We start from the raw sequence: 20,088 nt of genomic DNA, 5'->3' as shown, positions 1-20,088 counted from the left end.
GGTGGGTTTCATTGACTACATCGTGCACCCTCTGTGGGAGACCTGGGCCGATCTTGTTCATCCCGATGCCCAGGACATTCTGGACACGCTAGAGGACAACAGGAACTGGTACCAGAGCATGATTCCCCAGAGTCCCTCCCCGCCCTTCTACGACCAGGGCACACATGGACACAGTGGAGGTACTGGAGTACAGGGAGGTGGGGAGAAATTTCAGTTCGAGCTGACCTTGGAGGAGGAGGACTTGGATGGAATCGAGAAAGACGGTGAAGGGGAGGAGGAGGAAGAAGAAGAAGATGAGGAAGAGTTAGAGGAGGAGGATAGTCTTGGAGATTCTCGTTCTCCTCCCCTAGACTATTTGGATGGTCAGGAGCAAGAGGAGGGCGGCATGATCGAGTCAACAACGGCAATAGAGATTGTGACGCATGAGGCATCACCTACAGACACATAGGGCTTCCATCATCAGGCTCACGTGGTGATGTGAAAGTTTTTTTTGGAAAAAGAGGGGGTATCCTCTTGCAGCTGTGCTTTTTAATAAGCCCACAGAAGCAAGGGCTTAGTTTTAGCCCGCACAGGGGCATCTTGCACTTGGGTGTTTGAAGCCAGACACGGACGGACAGTTTCAGTGGAGTGGCTTCAGAGTTCTCAGGAAATAATTACTGCGAACATTTTAGTCTTGATGGACAGGCGAGACTGAGAGTGGAACTGGATTTCAGCCAGTTTGGAAAATGGTTACTTTTCTTTTCTGGACTGGCATTAAATGGACATCGACACTACTGAGAGAAGTTTTGTACCTTAAGACTTTTTTACAGATATATGATCTAGAAGTAGCATAGAGTAAGATCTACTGATGGAGACACGTTTGTATAGCAAGAGAAAGTGTTTACTTTTTTCCTGTACCATTTGTCAAAGGACTTTTGTGTGCCTTTTTTACTATTGTCTTTATAATAGTTTTTTATTTATTGAACACTCTAGTATGTCTGTGAAATGTTTGTTTTCTTATATAAAAGAGCAAAATCTTTTTTGTATGTTAAAAAGATTACAGTCTTCCATGTATTGGGCAATAGAGAAATCCAAACAAACATTGACAAACAACTCTTGGACAAATTCATTTTAAATAGGAAACATTAACACCCATATTTGTCAAATTTGTTTTTTCAATCTGAGCACAAGTTCTTCTTTACACGTGAAATTCAAGCGCTTTTGTTGATCCATCGTTCATGTTGCATGTTTAGTTTGTTGCTTTCTGTATCAGTTACTGAATGTCACAGGCATGCTAAAATGCATCGCCTGTATTTTCATACTGTCAATACATCTTCACGCTTTCTTAGTAATGGCCTGCAGACCAACTGGCTTTCCTGTGGTTTCACTCCAAAACCTGTTTGTGTGAAATGAAGGTTAGCCCAGTTCAAACCTTCATAACCCACGACCTACCGCAACATAAAAAAAAAGCAGAAACACAAGCAGATCTAAAGCAAGTAGCTCCAGACATCAAGCCTCTGAGATCAATCAGGAATCAAGTCTGCTAAAGATGAAATGCACAGCAGTGGTCAATCTATTTATAGCCTACAAGTATGCTAGAGTCTTAATAATCCTGTTAGTTGGAATGGTTCTGACCCCAGACCTGTCTGATGTAACGCCCCCCTGCCCTTCTGCAATCAGGCCCAGACCAGATGATTAAAGGTGTTCTCACAGCTGCCCGTCTGAAAGGCTCTCTCTGCCCCTCATCAGTGCTAGTGTTCACATGGTTTACAAACCCATCTGGACTTCACGGACATGACCCCAAAACAATCAGGCCAGCTATTTCTTCCTCACGATAAAAATCCCTCAAGTGCTGCTTCTGCTCATTGACGTCAATTGAATTTTTTCCCCTCCCTCTCAGCTGTATCAGGTTTCCAGGACAGTTGGGTAATTAGGATTTGGCATAGACAGAACTGCTGGATTCAGCATGGCAAGACTGTACGCTTTTTTTTGGTGGGGGGGATAATTAGGTTCTCCGGTTTTAACACAAACCAAAAAATGCCTCTTTGTGTTTCTTCACTACTGCGTTGGAGAAGATGGTCTGAAAATGGCTTGCAGGCCACCCATTTCTGCTCCTGTGGCTTTCACGACTGAGTTTTCTAGATGCCCTAGTTGCATCTGTAATCACAAGTCTGCATTTTCATGTAGGTTTACTGATACTCAAAGGTACTTCATCTAATTTCACTGAAGCATGCTTAAGTGGCAATCGTTTGTGTGCAGTGTGTATGTATGTTCTGTATGCGTGGGCGTTTCTGTATGTATGTGTCTAGATGAGCTGACTATGTCATCAGGCCTTACCCCCATCACTCCACACCTGTGTCTCTACTGTTTGTCGCTAGGAGCTCAAGTTGGTCCTTTTTGCTGTTTATAACAGTGTGTATTTATTCTATACTTTAAGCTTGTAAATAAGAAATACGAGGGGTGTAACGGTACGTCTAATCATTCCGAACAGTTCGGTATGTGACATTCAGTTCAGTATGAATTTCCTTGGTTCGGTACTCTCTGTAAGCCAAAAAAAATTTAATCAGAAATCTGTTCAAAATATGTTAACACACAACAAAAATTCTCCAGTGTGAGCTCTACCAGGAACATTTTGGCAATGCACAGTTGTTTATAAGCTACAGCATGCTAGGAGGGAGGAGGCACTGTGCCAGTTTTATTAAGCATGTATGTGTTACCTCACACTACCCAACAAGCTTGAAATTCAGTCTATGACTTCTCTGCTCACACTGAAAATTACAATAAAGTCATTTTTAAACAAGATGGCTGTGCTCTCAGTTATGGCCAGTAATGCACTTTTAAATGTTTTAAAAATTGATTTAAAAAAAGAAAGAAAGAAAAATAATGCGTTGTGTTATTTTCTCTGCTGTACTGAAAATGTACCAAATTGTGACTCTAAAACAGAGGTTCATACTGAACTTTGTGTACTGTTGCACCCCTAAGAAATACTGGTTCAGTGTAAAATCTATTTTAATTTATATGCACTTGCATTACCTGGAAGTGGTGGTGTCTAATGTGTAGAAGACTCTGGATTAGAGTCTTTTCATATATGTATTATATATTGTTTTTATATATATAAATATATAGAAATATATCTAAGTATATATTCGCACAATATTTGAGTGCCCAGCAGAGCAGCAGCTAAAGAGACATGTTATTGTCATATAAAAACCTTGCAACTCCAAACAGCTGTTGTTTTTAATTTGTAGATGAAAAATCTAGTTATCATTTAATATCATGTCACAGATAGGAGAATGAGAAAGGAACTTTAAATTTTACTATTATGCATTGACATTAAAGGAAAATGTTGTCAATTTGTTTTTCTGTGTTCAATTTCACTTTAATCATAATTCTTAAATAACAGTCAGAGTTATACAGTCGACTTCATCCTCTTTTTAAAATTACATTTTATCATTCCTTTTTGCCAAAAAAAAAAAAAAAATTTTGGACCAACTGAGTTTTTAAGGTGCAAGGTTTTCATCTGACATCAACAGTTTGGTAACCCAGAGGCGACATAGAGGACATGTTAAACTGCATAGGCTTGGATATAGGATACATACAAGCTAGCTACACCGAAGCATTGTCAGTGCTTGGTTTCAAAGTACAAATAGGTTATTTTCTCTCGGCGACTTGTCACAACCTAAGCTTCTCCATCCAGCATTTGAATGCAGATTGCTGATATACGAGGCCAGATACAGGTTCGACTGACAAACACAAAGCGATTGTCTCCTTTTACACTTAACGCACTTCTTGTAAAAGTAGATAACATGGGGACGGTATTGGTAGCATGCTACAATACGCCCAGCACAGACGTGAATTGTTCTGAATTAACAACAAAACATGATCTTATATAACTGATTGTGGTAATGTGTGAACTCTTTCTGACCAAACTTGTTAGCAGTTTTGAAATTCAAATTTGTCAGTATTAACATTGTTTATCTATGTTCAAGCTTTTTTTTTTTTTTTTTGGTCCTAGTTGTGTCCAAATGGTTAGCCAGATTTAGCACTATCTGCATGAGAGATGGGTTTTTTTAACTGTCAATACTATGTTCAAGTCCGCCGGTTGTTGCAGGTGGGTTATTAAATGTTTCACACAATGTATGGTATTATATTGTATATTGTGTTCAAAAATAAATCTGAAATAATTTTTCTATGAAGTGATTAAAAGCAAAGCATGAATATATTCCATCTGTTTCTGCTGGTTTTTCCCCTCATAGCCTTGCCTTTCTCCACTATGAATATAACAAACTGGGTCACATTCATGCTTCTGGTGGGTTCCCACGTGTTTGTCATGTTTCATTAGGCTGTCTCACAATACAAAACTGTATTTACTGAGCACCTGGGTCCTATCCTATAAAAAATAGCCTGTATGTACAACAGTACCAACGGTGGTCCTCCTAGTGGTCCCCGGAGGCCTCTGCTGCTCTTAACACCTAAGCTGACCAACAAGCTTGAACCAGTTTACAGAAAGGGAAATATTGCTCATAAAAAATACAATTAGACTGCAATAGATTGAAGTCAAAAGGTTTCACATCATTTACATGAAATTGTTCAACAAGAAGTACAAAATAAGGGCACAGATTGAGAGCTTCAAATGATTTCTGTAACTGTCAGTGAGACTTCTGCACCTCTCAGCAGGTATTTTGGTCCACTCCTCATGAGCAGACTGTTCCAGTTGTCTCAGGTTTGAATGGTGCATTCTCCAGACGGCATGTTTCAGCTCCTTCCACAGATGTTCAATAGGATTTAAATCAGGGCTTATAGAAGGCCACTTCAGAATAGTCCAATGTTTTCCTCTTAGCCATTCTTGGCTGTTTTTAGCTGTGTTTTGGCTCATTATCCTGTTGTAAGACCCATGACCTGCGACCAATGTTCCCTGTAATTTTTCATGAGTCTGAGCAAACACATAAACTCCCTGAGCGTCCCTTGGACCACTGTGAGCAACATCAGATGTGTGCACTGTGGTCACACCAGCATCACATCCATTCAAGTTACATGGTTCATTAAAAGAATCAAATTACAGCATTTACATTTCTGATAAAACACTTTGTCAACAGGAGCCAGTTGAAGGCTGCAGTGATTTTAGTGACACTACAATGTATAAGAGTGAAGTTATTGAATATTTGTCTCTCTTTACTGTTGCAGCGGTTTTGCAAATTGCAGACGGACTCTGTTCACTCCATAGACACCAATGTTATTCCTGTAGCTTCAAAGACAGCTACTTTTGATAAAACTGGGCTTGTAGCACATTGTCTGCCTTGCAACAATGGGAAAGAGGCACGGTTTATGTTTTGACAACCTATATCTAATGAGTTATTGATGCTGGAAGTCTGAATCTGTGAATATCTTTCCAACTTTACTGAACTTGGGGCCACTACCACCTAAGGCAGCCCTATTCAATTAGCGGCCCGCGGGCCACATGCGACCCGAAAGCAACCCTCGAGTGGCCCTAAAGCAACTGCCGAGTGATTGGGACTTGGGTCCGAGAAAAACATCTTTCAGTAACACTGACAAGTTCTAACAAAAAATCCAACATTACTGCAAACATTGAATGCAACATTTACCGTAACCCAGCAACTAACCCACAATGCATTGTGTTGAGGAGACGCGTTTGAAAAGTTAACATTAGCAGTTCTATACAGGCGAAAATAGCAGCATGTCTTTTTCTATCCTGAAACGACAAATCGGCGAGGAAAACCGTCGGTTTAATCCTGCGTGGACTGACAAGTATTTATTTATTTACCACAAAGTCCGAACGCCAAGCCAATGCGTTTACTCTGCAACGAGTGCTTTGCAGCGCTGAAAGATTATAATGTCCGAAGACACCACATTGAAAAAACATGCCGCGTTTCAGACAAACTTTCCCGAGGGATGTCATGAGAGAGCGGCTATAATTCAGAGTTTGACTGCATCTTACAACCGGAGCTGTACTACAATGAAGCGGACCTGCACAGCTCAGGAAAGGGCCACGAAAAAGAGGCTGTTCACAGACTCAGAAACTGTGAAGGACTGCATGTTGGCTGTCGTGGATGAAGTTTTAACGGACGATACAGTTAAGACATCTGCTATCAAACAGGTACTCCTGTCTGACACGTCAAACATTCTCGCCACAGATGTCTTCTAGACTTGGTAAGTGCAACAAAGCAGCGTGCTGTAGCAGACACTAAAGGTAGTTTTATGTATTTATGTGACTATTTTCTGTTCACTTATTATAAGTTTAATATTTAAGAAAGACATTTTGTTTTGACAGTTATTTCACTTAGTTGCACTTTATTATGCACTTTGATGTCAGCTTTATTTCGTTTCAAAGGGATAGTAACTATCACTGTGCCTACTGTTTATTTTTTTGATTATATGCACTGAAGATGTGACTGTCTCAGATGAGACCAAATATGGACAGGGACAAACTCTGTTTTTTGTTATTTCAAAAGAAGAAAAATGTCTCAAGTTCTGAAAAGTTACTGTTAAGCAAGTTACTTTTTAATGCACTTTGAGATGTGACCAAAACAAAAGACGGTGTTTCTAATCGGTACTTAGTTTTTATGTTCATATGCACCTTAACCTGTGCTTGTATTTACCTATCAAAATGTGTTGAAGTTGTGTGTTTGAAATGTAAAATTTAAAGAAGCAGTATTTCAGCACAGGTTTAGTTTAAGTACTGCTCTTCTATTGTGTTTATGTCCTTTTGGATGTGGCAATACGTTAATAAACATCCAGTGTGTTTGTTATCTTATCTGTTTGTGTTTATTTTAAATGGTTAACTTTGCTCACTGTCTGCTAAAAACATCCGGCCCAGCTCATGTTCTTAGTCGGAAAATCCGGCCCGAGTCAATTTTTAATTGAATAGCCCTGACCTAAGGAGTGATATATTTAATTTTGCAAAAAGCATTTAGCCATACTTAAAGCTTTAAGTGCTTTATTAACACAGAACTAAAAATTTTGTATTGTTTTATTATCACAGGTTCTGTCTGAAAAGAGGTGGCATCATTTTAAACAGTGAAATCAAACTAACAAAATGTAATGACCAACCAGTGAGCAATACTGGATTCTGCAAAAACATAAACAACTTTTTAAAAAAAATCTAAATCTTATCTTAACACAGTTAATGTATTAACTTATTTTTGTGTGTATGCATGTATTTATTGATTTATTTAGTACTGTTAACATATCAGAGTTCTGAGTGAATTTTTCTTAAGATAGGCAAAGGCCATTTATTGATCACATATAGGCTGTTAAATGTTTATTAAAAACTAAAAAGCATTAAAAAAAAAAAACAACTTAGGCATTTTTTTGAGTCACTAAAATACTGTAGAGTACAGACCACATCAGCATGATTATAAGCATCCTCTGGTAAATTAACAACCAGATACTGATGTCTCTCACCATATGGACTTCAGGAGATGACTGGGGGATGATAAACTGTGACCTACTGGTTGGGTTCTCTCTGTTCTCATGTTTCTTACATGTTTGTCCCCTGACAGCCGGGTCCTAATGTTTATTGAGCAACACACCATACTATGACGTTTTTACAATGATGGTTCTACTATGGAACCAGTTTGACATGTTCAGGTGTTCTTTGTGTGAAAACTCAGAGATTTCAGGTATCAGAAGGTGGTTTTCAACTTTCTTTGTTAACTTTCTGCTTCAACTTTAAACAAAATTTCCTTCACTAACCCAGCCCTCTGGACTTCCAGTAAGCTGTGTTCCTATTGGCTGTCCAGGTGGCTGCTTGGTGTTATCAGGAACACCTGAGCAGCTCAGTGTCTTCCTGCTTTATTTAGCTGCAGCCAAACATTTCCTCTGCTTCTCTTCACCACAGAACCGGGTTTGGCTCCTTTGCTTTAGTTTGTTCTTTAGGTGTTGGCTTGCAGCTTCCAGCAGTAAAATCGTCTTTAATGTGTTTCTTGGTGTGTTTTAGGGCTTTGTACTGGATAGTTGTCTTGGTAAATGAGGCTCTTTAGCCACAGTTAGCACATGGTGCTAATGTGTGCAGTGATTAGTGGATTTGGTGCACCTGAGTTGTGTCTTTATCTTGGCTGTAGTGAGTCTTCAGAGGTTTTTGGTCAGACACATTCTGTATTCTTGTTGGTGAACCAACATTGGTTGTCCAGAAGGTAAGAGTTCCTGTCCTGATTCTCTGTTCTCAGAGGTTCTCTGGTAGGCTGCAGGAGACTTTAGCGTTTGGGTTGTACTAGTTTGGTTTTTGTATGGTTTCATTTGGACGACTATCTTGAGGCCCCTCCATGTGGTTTAGTGAGGTTTTCTGCAACAGTTCTACAAAGCAACCTGCAGCAGAAGAGACTTTGAGAGTTTTTAGGAAGTTCTGGAGACCAGACTTTAGAGCAGCAGAGACATTTGTCAGCAGTTTGAGCAGGAGAAGGTGATCATCAGAGTAGAAATGAGACGGAAACCTTCTTCACCCGTGTGGTGAGGTCCTGTATTGAGAGTTTGAGCAGGTTGTGAAGAATCTGTAGTTCTTTGGTCTGAAAGCACAAGAGGATTCGACTCATTAAAGAAGAAAACAGGAGATATTGTTGCTTCTTCTGTCGCTCTGCAGTTTCCTTAGACTGAATATCAAGTTTATATTTTAAATGATTTCCCATGTGAGCCCAAGAAGACTTCAATAAACTCCCTCCATCCCCTGGACACAACATATTTTATTACCATGTTAAATCTTTTTTTTTTTTTTTTTTTTTTTTTAATATTTTTGAGTTTTAATCATAGCTTTAGCATAGTTTTTTTCTCTTTGTTTAGTTTTATCATCTGTGTAAAAGGTGCTAAACAAATAAAGTTGAATTGATAAACTGAATAATTGACTAACTCGTGATTGTGACAACAGAAGTATTTTCATTGTGATTTAAGGGTTTATTTCATTTTTAAGGTTGGGGTTAAAATCTTGACAGAAAAAAAAGATTAAAGAAGTAAACTACATAACAAAAAGCAATTAAATCAAAGGAAAAAAAACTTAATACAATAAAACTTTTTAGAAGTTTTATTATTAAAAAGATTTAAGAAATTTAAGATGTAATTTTCTAATTAAACATGTAATTTTTTAATTAAATGTTTTGTCTTTTTAAAGGTTTAATAATCTAATTAAATGTTTTGCGTTTTTTTAAATGTTTAATATTCTTCTTGTTTAACTGTATTTTTTAAATGTTTAATTATGGAAAATATTTTATCTGTAATTTTTAATATTTGTATTTTAAAAATTTTGTTTAATTTCATAATGACATGTATTGTATCTTGTTGAATTATCTAATTCAATATTTTGTCTGTTTAATAAAGTTAAACATTAAATACAATTAAATTATATTAAACAGACAAAATATTATATTATAAATGAAGCATTTAAAAAGAAAATTAAACATTAAAAGGTGGTAAAACATTTAAAAAGAAAAACCTTAAAGATTTAATCGAAACATTAAATATTGGGAAAGGAAAAAAAAACAAAAACAAGCCGATAAAACATTTGAAAAAACAATTAAACATTAAAAAGACAAAACATTTGGAAATCAAATCAGACATTAGAAAAGAATAAAAGGTGAGAAAAGAGCAAAAGTAAATGTTTAAGAAGAATCAAACTAAAGACAAAACATTTGAAAAGACACCAGTTAGACTTTAGAAGATCAAATTAAACAGAAGAGACAATAAAATGATCAAAAAGAGCAAAAACAGATAAAAGAAAGCGTTTTCTAGTCTGAAACGAAAACATCAAGTTGTTTTTCCAAACATTTCCTCTTTCTATGTTCTTGGTTTGATTGTGGACAGATTTACTAAGAACTCATTTCAGAAAACTGTTTTCCAGATAAAGTCTACTAGTAGTTGAAGGCATCAATCAAACTAATGTTATCTTCTGATCTCCACAAACTTTACTGTTCAGTGAAGAGAATCAAAGTTTGTTGACGATTTCTAAAATACCCACAGGTGAAGGTCTGAGAAGAACTCAGATGGATGGTCTAAATGTGAAATCAAGACTGATGGTCACAAGTTTTAAGGCTTCTGTTAACCAGAAAGTTCAAACTAACAGAGACGTACTGAGAAACTTATAAAATTTCAGTCCTCAGACTGTCTAAAGGTTCAAACTAACAGAGAACTACTCAAGAACTTTTAGGATTTCAGTCCTCAGACTGTGGAAAGGTTCAAAGTAACAGAGAACTACTCAGGAACTTAGAAGATATCAGTCCTTGGGCTGTCTGAAAGTTAAATCTAACAGAGAACTACTGTGGGACTTAGAAAATTTCAGTCCTCAGACTGTCTGAAGGTTCAAACTAACAGAGAAGTACTCAGGAACTTGGAAGATTTCAGTCCTCAGACTGTCTGAAGGTTCAAACTAACAGAGAACTACTGAGGGACTTTGAAAATTTCAGTCCTCAGACTGTCTGAAGGTTCAAACTAACAGAGAACTACTGTGGGACTTAGAAAATTTCAGCCCTCAGACTGTGTGAAAGCTCAGGTCCTGAGGACTCGGGAGGTGTGGAGGCTTTGGAAAGTCTTGGAAGTGAGGGTTCCACCCTCCAGCACAAAGGCTGAAGTCCAACCTCCTGAGAAAAACGGTCGAGTCGAGACTCGAGTTAAAAAAAAAACTCGAAAACGACAAAAAATAGATGATAAATGCGCAAAAAAAAGAAGAATTAGTATCTGAGCGAGTAGCTCAGGGGGATAAGAAGAGGACTACCAAGCGGAAGGTCGCAGGTTCAAGACCCACCACCGGCAATTTTCTTTGTTTGTCTTTGTCAGGATTTTGAGAAAATTTTAAGAAGGGTCTGGTCTTGAACCAGCGACCTGCAGCTCCATAGGCAAATCCTTAACTCACTGAGCTACAGATCAGATGAAAAGAAATAAATTCGTCGTCCCTTTGGCATCGTAGTTCCTGAAGTGACCGCATGGGCGGAGCCAAGGCGGGGCCTGGGTGGAGTCAGGGCGGAGAGTAGGCGGGGAGGTGGGTGGCGGCCTCCCCCCTCTACTCCCCCACCTCCCCTCACCGCCCACCACACCTTCCCCCGCCCGACGAGTTCTTCGAGTCTCCACGAGTTCTTCGAGTCTCCACAGGTTTTCCCGAGTTTCTGGAGTTTCCACCAGGTCGGAGGCAGAACAACTTGTCATGAAGAGGTGTTGAAGTCGGCCAGGATGGACTGACTTTTTACAGCGACTAGAAGGAAGACCACTAGAAGAGCAGGTCTTTAACCACCATCCATAAAATCCATGGAGTCGCTCCAGAGAAATGAAATAAGGTCAACTTTTATCAACCTCCATCCAGATGTTCAACTTCATATCTTTACTTGGACATTTTTAGCACCACAAACCTTTAGTATCACACTTTATTATCATTTATTAGGACTTTAATGGAATCCACCAGCAGATTTAGTTTTTGTTGACAAACTTTATTCTTGTCATCGTGGGACTGCAGTATTTAAAACTTTTCCTTCTATTTGACCTCATGTTTATTAGTTTTAGTGGAGAAACTTATTTTTGTTGTCGATTAGTCTCTTAAAAACCAAATAATAAATTGGATTGGTCAAGAGGTTTAAATTTCTTACTTTGTCATATTTTAAATATGACCAAAAAATATAAAAATAAAGTGTCTTGAGACAATTTGACCTGTATTTGGCGTTACATAAATAAAATTGAATTCAAATTGTATGTATCTTGTAATGTTGGAGTAATTCAGCAATATATGTTGGAAAACACATTTTCTTTGACCATTAATCTGTTGATTGTTTTCTCCACTAATTCATTTCTTGTTTTGGTTTATAAAATGTCAAAAACCAAAAAGATTTACATTCATGATGCAGAAATCAGGCAGTTTTTCACTTTTTATCTTAGTTTAGTCAGAAAGATAGTTGATAATGTGTGAATTGTTGCAGCTTGTGAGCCGTAGAAGGTTTTAATCTTTGGGGCCGAGTGTCAGAAAACATTTAGAAACCAACATCAACAAAACACTCAACAAAGATTTGAACATCATTAAAGGGAAATCCAACTTTTGCATGACAATGTCTAATTAAAGGACATTTATTTCCAACGTAAATGTGTGATATTCATCCTCTGGAGCTTTCTCTTCACATCGTCTTCCACCTGAACTGGTTTGGTCAGGAGCATGTGCAACAAACATTTGAAAAACTGCACTTTAACATCAATGAATGACACTGAAGTTTAATCTCTACATAAATGAGACTGAGTCTGGATGTGCTGCTCTGTCATTAACTGCTAAGTTTAGGGAAAGTTAAAACAAAAGAGGACAGTTCAGATAAGACTTGAGAATGAGCTTATTTTGAACAAACATCTCAGACTTTCTGAGCTTCAGCACCTCTAGCAAGATATTTTAACAACAAGCAACTCAAGAGATCCAGAAGTTGGAGAGAGTTAGCTTTAGCTGAGCCAAAGAACATGTGGGACGCTAACCTAGGAAACATTTCAGACTTTTCTCTGTGAATTCAGAGAAACATTTAATGACAGAGCTACATATCTTAACTCACTCTCATTAAAACAGACTCTAATTCAGTGTCATCCATCCATATTAAAGTGCAGTTACCCAATATGTTTGTTGCATGAGCTCCAACAAAACCTGTCCAGGTAGAAGGCCACTTTGACAAACAGGAAGTGGACGATTCCAAGCAGATTTATAGAAGGGGGAACTGGACTGTACTAAGTGTGGTCCAGTATAGAGGGGAGTTTTGTGGGTTTTTAAGGCTGATAATGATTATTCGGGAGACATTTGGAGTAGATAATCATTTGCAGTAAATGAAAGTATTTAAAATCTTGGAGTTAAACTTAGAAGAACACAAACTCTAACAGCAAACTTTGTTGATACGTTTTTGTTTTGTTTACAGATGTTAAGTTAAAGGAGTTTTATTCGTGACGTATAACCAATCAAATCACTCCAGAAGACAGAGCGACCACAGGTAGATAAAGGTTCAGAGCCAAAGTAGCACCATTTTTAAATTTATTTATTACCGTAAATCAGTAAAAAATAAAATACTGATAATCAGTAGATCAGTCATCCAAAGTTGTTTAAATCAATCCAACTGGACTTTAAGAAGGTTCCTTGAAGACGTTTCACCTCTCATCCAAGAGGCTTCTTCAGTTCTGGTGGTGGTTGATGTTGCCTCAGCTTATAACCTCTGTGAGGTGTGGTCAGTGTTATTCACATTCCGACAACCATTGCCAAGGCCAGTCAGCCCACAATTACTACAATTCTACAATGTATGTCTCTTTCCTTTGACTTGTTATTTGTACAATATACGATGTATATTATGGCGTTTTTTCATACCAAAGGCTATACTATGATGTTTTCTAAGAGACATATGATGCTACTCTGCTTGTTCTGGCCCTGCACTCCTCCTCTGTTGTTTTCTGGATTGTACTCAGCTGCATGCCTTCGTCCACCCGGCCTCCGTTGACTCGTCCCGCCTGCCGTCTCTGGAGCTGAAGCTGGATTGGAACAGACCAAAGTACAGTCCAATCAAGATGCCAGCTGCCTCTCAAAAGGCTCCTTCATCTGGCAGGTGGTGGAACTTCTTCTGAGGGGAAGCTGAGCTGGACCGGCAGAACTTTGGAGATGTGTTCCAGTGGTTGGTGGATGTGTGGGGAGATAGAGAGGGACCTTTGAATTGTTCAGAAAGGAAAACAGGGAACTCACTGGTAGTTTTAGTTTAGGGTGCTACTGCGGTGTGTTTTTGGGTTTAAGAGGTGAACAGGAAGAGTTTTTTTTCGTATTGATTATCTTTTACTTTGTTCCTGGTTGGAATGCCCATCAATGTCAACATGAAGTTCACTTTTAGTTCTGTTGATTTATTTTTATTTTACTAACACCCATTTGTTTTTAACCCCCTCACATGTTGTGTTGTTGTAAACTTACTCTTTCAAATAAATTCTTGTCTAACCCTCTGGAAACCAGTGTTTGGACTGTTTTTGTGTTGCTCCTCACCTACTGACAGCTGTGGACTAAAGGCTATACTGTGACGTTTTTAGAGCGACATACTATACTATGATGTTTGTTGGGTGACGCGCTATACTATAGGCTTTTTTAATTGACATATTACTGTGACCTTTTTTTTGTTTTAGTTTTTTTGGTTTTTTTTAGTAACATATAAGAATTCGAACAGTTTTAAAAGTTACTATACTTTTACTTGTGCAATGAAATTATTATTCTATGGCATTTTTTAGATGACATATTATACTCTGATGTTTTCTTGAATTACATACTATTTTGACAATATACTGCACTATGACATTTTTTGAACCACATATCATACATGACAATTTTAGGCAGCATCCTATCATTTTGCAATTTTTGAACCACATAATAATCTATGTTTTGTTTTTTTTCTTGCCAACATGCTGTACTATGAACTACAGGCCATACTATGTTATTCTTGAGTAAAGCATACTATACTTTGACATTTTCTGAACTACATCCTATACTATGGCGTTATACACAGAGTGCTTTGGTTACATGTTGATTTATAATCTAGATTTTTTTCTGTTTTGTTTTTTGACAGGATTACCACAGACCTGACCGTGAACACCGTCGACACCCACCTCAGGGAGACGCTGCCTAAGATCTCAAGGCTGCTTGGTCGTGGTCTTTCTGGCACGTACTCTTCCAAGATGAGCCGGGAAGTTTAACACTGATGGAATGACACCAGGTCTAAGCCGACAAACTTCCAATTCCTCCTCAACCCATAGTCTCTGGGAAACCTACATGGAGTAAGAAAAGTAGACAGAGAAGTAATTAAGTCTGTACACAAAATATTTTAAAAAAAATCATGCTAATAAATTAAGTACAAAGAACCGAATTCACCAATATACTGGAGACTAGAGCTATTTAATTTGATAAGTATAACCTTGTTTAGTAACATTTCAATTATTTGAGAGCAGTCCTAAAGAACTGCCTGTAATCCCAATCATAAAATGGGTTTGGAGGAAGAACATAGATGGTAATCTGGATATATATGAGTTAGGCTTTATAACTACTATTGGTAGTATTGGTGGTAGTAATAGCAATGTGACTACTACTAGTAGTAGTGGTAGTACAGTAACTACTGCTGCTGATACTGGCACTGCTACTACAACTTGTAATACTATTACAAATGCTGATACTACTTCTACGACTCTAACAGCTGTTTATACTACTACTGCTGCTTGTACTTTTAGTATTACTACTACTGCTTGTACAACTATACTACAGCTACTATTAATTGTCTGGTATTTGGTTGTCAAGCTGCTAGCTCACCTTAGCCTTTTGCTAGTGGCTAACTAGTTAGCTCTCATAGACTGGAAGCTCTCAACAAGATTTCATAATGAAAAAAGAGCCAAAAACTATTCCTACCTATGAAAAGTCTTTCCGAGTTTCCTTGTCTCAATCGTACGACACAGTGTGTAATTGTATGCAGCACAGTGAGGCGGCATACTTCTTGTTTCCGTTTTCACGCCGTCGGCATCAACGGAATGCACTGAAACTTTGCTCCCACTAGCTTAGCCTCGCCGTAGCACGCAGCTCAAAGGGGCGTGTCCTATCTACTCATTCATACCTATGAGAACAACGGTGGCTGCACATAAGGATGCCTGACATTGATTAGCTGCGTAAATACCATTATATACAGTCTATGGTAAATATGTATGTGAATCGCATCATTGGCTGCAGCAGCCAGTCACCGGTCACTCACTGACTCACATTGAAAAATAACACAGAATGAATTGTTACGTGTTTATTTTATTTACAATTTAGGTTGGATTTTTTTGTGTGTGTGTGCAGCGCAGATTTTCTGTGCGCGGAGACCATGTCAGTAGTGCGCAATTGCGCACGCGTGCAGCTTAGAGGGACCAGTGCCTGCGACTGAGACCAAGCTTTCTGACATGTGACAGCACATTTCTCTCTAGAATACCTTGATAGTCATGAAATTTCATTGTACCCTGCACAGATTCAAGACACCCTGTGCCAGATGCAGCAAAGAAGCCCCAGAACATAACAGAGCCTCCTCCATGTTTCACAGTACGGACAGTCTTCTTTTCTTGATATGCTTCATTTTTGCGTCTGTGAACATAGAGCTGATGTGCCTTGCCAAAAAGTTCCAGTTTTGTCTGGTCTGTCCATAGGACATTCTCCCAGAAGCTTTGTGGCTTGTCAACATGTAGTTTGGCAAATTCCAGTCTGGCTTTTTATGATTTCTTTTCAACAATGGTGTCCTCCTTGGTCGTCTCCCATGAAGTCCACTTTGGCTCAAACGACGACGGATGGTGCGATCTGACACTGATGTACCTTGACCATGGAGTTCACCTTTAATGTCTTTAGAGGTTGTTCTGGGCTCTTTTGTTACCATTCGTATTATCCGTCTCTTCCATTTGTCATCAATTTTCCTCCTGCGGCCAAGTCCAGGGAGGTTGGCTACAGTCCCATGGATCTTAAATTTCTGAATAATATGTGCAGCTGTAGTCACAGGAACATCAAGCTGCTTGGAGATGGTCTTATAGCCTTTACCTTTAACATGCTTGTCTATAATTTTCTTTATAATCTCCTGAGACAACTCTCTCCTTCGCTTCCTCTGGTCCATGTTTAGTGTGATACACACCCTGTCACCAAACAGCACAGTGACTACTTGTAACCCTATAAATAGGCCGATTGACTGATTACAAGTTTGTAGACACCTGTGATGCTAATTAGAGGACACACCTCGATTGAACATGTCCCTATGGTCACATTATTTTCAGTCTTTTCTAGGGGTACCATCATTTTTGTCCAGGCCTGTTTCATGAGTTTATTTTTTAAAACAATTCTCTTGAACCACGGTTCAAAAGCAATGTCTGATTTTCATTGGTTAATTTTCATAGAATTTTTATTTATTATTACTTTTGTCAGCTTCAAATTATTTCTGTGACTATTGTGGGTTTTTCTTTTATTAACCGAGGGGTACCAACAATTTTGTCCGTGTGTGTGTGTGTGTGTGTGTGTGTGTGTGTGTGTGTGTGTGTGTGTGTGTGTGTGTGTGTATGTGTATATACACACACACACATTTCTGAATTATACAAAAAGGCCCTTTTCAGGCAACAAGAAATGGAATAACAACTGAAAGTTGTTTTGCAGCAATGGAGATTGAACAAGCCTTGAAACTTGGTGCTACCAAATCCTACAGGCGTCCCAACTTTTCTTGAATTCTTACAACCCCCTCTGTCTGCATAATAGTAGTACTGGAACACACCATGGCACCATAACCTCGAGAGCATTATTTGAACAGTATTGTACTGCAGAAAGTAGTGTGTTGCTATAAAAAATGGCAAGGAAATGGCAATTAACAATAGAAGAGAGACAGACCATCATAACACTTAAAAATGTAGGCCTTTCCTACAGAGAAACTGTGAAGAAAATCAAGGTGTCAGTGAGTACAGAGTTCTTCACCATGAAATTGCACTCAGAAACTGGGGGAAACTCTGACAGGAAAAGGTCTGGAAGACCCAAAGTCACAACAGAATCAGAAGACAAGTTTCTGAGAGTCAACATCTTGCATGATAGGCAGCTTCAAGCACAGCTTATTAGTGGTCATAGTGAGCAAGTCTCAGTTTCAACTATGAAGACTTGGAGTTGCAGGTTTGACAAGTGGAGTTCCAGCAAGAAAGCCTTTTCTAAGACACCAGAATAAGAAAAAGAAGCTTGCCTGGGTCATGAAACACCACCAATGGACTACTGAAGATTGGAAGAAGGTACTATGGACTGTAAATGTCAGATAAATTGTATTATTATTCTCCTGCACAATATTGTTTATGTATTAAGAAGACATTGTAGTCCTGCAGTGCCACCTTGTGGTCTGTTCCGCTTTTATTTTGTTAAGCGAGCGTTTCTTCTTCTTCTGCGGTTTTTGTGACGCCGAACTTCCTGTTTCTTTGTCTAAACAACGTTGTGCTCACGCATCGTCGGAGAAACGGTAAAAAACTGTCTCAAAACAGTAGTTATACATCACGTTTATCTATTTGAATTGTATTAAGGAAGGGTTTACATTGTGATTTACCTCATTATACTGTATTCGTAGCTCCAAGCAGCGGCGTGTGTGTGTGTATATCGAGCTGGAGAGCATGCTAGCTGATGGCTAACACTTAAATTAGCGCCCTTGGAACGGCGGAATGAGGTATGAAAATGTTAAATATGCATTATTATCAGATGAGTTGCGTTTATTTGTATTGGATGTAAACATGATTTATACGTGAATTGTTTGTGATACTACAGTGAAGCATTTTGTATTCTGTTTAATTCTGTAGTTTTCACGGTGCTTATGGTGAACGTGCTGGTCGAGAGTGAGAATAACTCAACACCCGTTTGAAACTCTCTGCGTCTTGCTGAATGAATCCAAGGGGCCGCTACATGGACTGATGAATCAAATTTTTAAATCTTTGGTTAATCACACAGAATTTTTGTACACTGTCGAGTAGGAGAAAGGATGGTTCCTCAGTGTGTGATATCAACTGTCAAACATGGAGGAGGAAGCGTGATTGTCTGGGGCTGTTTGACTGGATCCAGGGTCAGTGACTTGTACAGAGTGAGAGGTACCTTGAACCAAAATAGCTACCACAGCATTCTGCAGCGCCAAGCAGTATCCTCTGGTATGTTCCTAGTTGGTCAAGGGTTCATCCTACAGCAAGATAATGACCCAAAACATAAGTCCAAGCTCTGCCAGAACTACCTTATGAAAAAAGAACCAGATGGTAAGCTTGAAAACATGGAGTGGCCAGCACAGTCTCCAGACGTAAACCCCATGGAGCTGTATGGGATGAACTGGACAGAAGAGTGAAAGCAAAGCAACCTACAAGTGCCACATATTTATGGGAACTTCTGCAACAGATTTGGGAAGAACTTTCTGAAGAATATTTGATTTCCATTGTGGGAAGAATGCCACGAGTGTGTTCAGCTGTTATATCTGTCAAAGGTGGCTACATTGAGTCAAAAGTTTAGAATACATTTTGGTTTCTAAATTGATTTTTTTAACGTAATTTTTTTAATTTGTTCTCTGTTTTCCTTTTAGAGTACAATGAGACATTAATATGTAAAATTTCCAATAAAAAAACGGAAACGACCGTTAGTGTAGGCTATATATGTGCCTCATCTTCAGCATTTTGTTATCTTCTCTCCACCACTGTGGAAATCTCCCTTCACCTTCCCTGTGACATATCGTAGTAAAAGAAAAGGATTTAATTTGAAGCCACTTCTTGCGTATGTAAGACTGACATATGGGACAAGGGGCCTCTCCTGTCACTATCTTTACAAGGGCACTGAGGTCCATGGGGATGGCCAAGTTATCTAATAACACTAAAAACAGAGCAAAGTATTTCCCACCAGTCGAGGTAAATGACACCACTTAGCCTCTCCCCTGTGTGACACAAAGAAAATGATGCCGGATATTTTCAGCCCAGAAAAGGAAATGGTTAGCTCGGGAGATAATTGGGAACTGGCTTAAGGCTTTAAAATTCCCAATTGTAATTGTTCATTCATTGTGAATGAATGAGACAGAGACAAAGAGAAAGAAAAAGAGAAGGAGAGTGAAGGAGAGTGTGTAGGTACATTTCTAAGGGCCCAAACTGACAAAAATCTAATTAATAAACTACAAATTCTTTCAATGTAAAGAGAATATTTGACCTCCTTGCTCACAGTATTCTATAACCATGCGTAGGGCTTTTGATAAAAATGCAGTGATTACTCTGAGCTGGTCTACTTGTTGAAAGGATAAATGCGTTCGATGTCTGACTAAAATGAGAAATTACTTAAATACTGCAGTTTAAAGTACCCCCCAGCCCCCATTTCCATTCCTATTAATTAATAGCGTTTGTTTTTAATTATGCAAAATAAAAAAATAGGCTAAACATCCTATGCAGTGAGATGTTAAGCTGCTGCAACATTTTACACACATCTAAATTTATAGTTTCATAAGGGGAAAGAGAGACAGAAACAGAGAGGGTGTAAGCAGCTGTCCTTTAGGCTGAATAGAGGAAGGCCTCAATGAAATTTCAAATAATTCAATTTAAGTTTTCAGATCCCACGTGTTGTTTTGCAATATGCAGTGAAAAAAGTGGAGTTCTTTATTCTGTTAA

General features: G+C 38.5%; 1 protein-coding gene and 1 long non-coding RNA gene across 6 annotated transcripts in view; one reads left to right on the top strand and one right to left on the bottom strand.

Annotated features, from left to right (window-relative positions):
* Positions 1-4,201, top strand: part of pde4ba (phosphodiesterase 4B, cAMP-specific a) — a 204,834-nt gene extending 200,633 nt beyond the window's left edge. For all 5 annotated transcript variants that reach the window (XM_055015852.1, XM_055015857.1, XM_023290081.3 and 2 more), the window contains one exon: positions 2-4,201. In XM_055015852.1, the coding sequence (XP_054871827.1) occupies positions 2-448 (447 nt within the window). In that variant the 3' untranslated portion in view covers positions 449-4,201. The remainder of the gene's footprint in view (position 1) is intronic.
* Positions 4,202-12,944: 8,743 nt separating this feature from the next.
* LOC129350880 (uncharacterized) lies at positions 12,945-14,740 on the bottom strand. The gene is made up of 2 exons (XR_008604457.1): positions 14,557-14,740; positions 12,945-13,618 (listed from the first exon to the last, which is right to left on the bottom strand). It is a non-coding gene; the product is annotated as an uncharacterized LOC129350880 (long non-coding RNA).
* Between the last annotated feature and the right edge of the window lie 5,348 nt (positions 14,741-20,088).

Source organism: Amphiprion ocellaris, chromosome 2, assembly GCF_022539595.1.
Source record: "Amphiprion ocellaris isolate individual 3 ecotype Okinawa chromosome 2, ASM2253959v1, whole genome shotgun sequence".
Lineage (NCBI taxonomy): Eukaryota > Metazoa > Chordata > Actinopteri > Pomacentridae > Amphiprion > Amphiprion ocellaris.
Note: the sequence above shows the minus strand (reverse complement) of the source record. Positions and strands in the feature narration are given on the sequence as shown.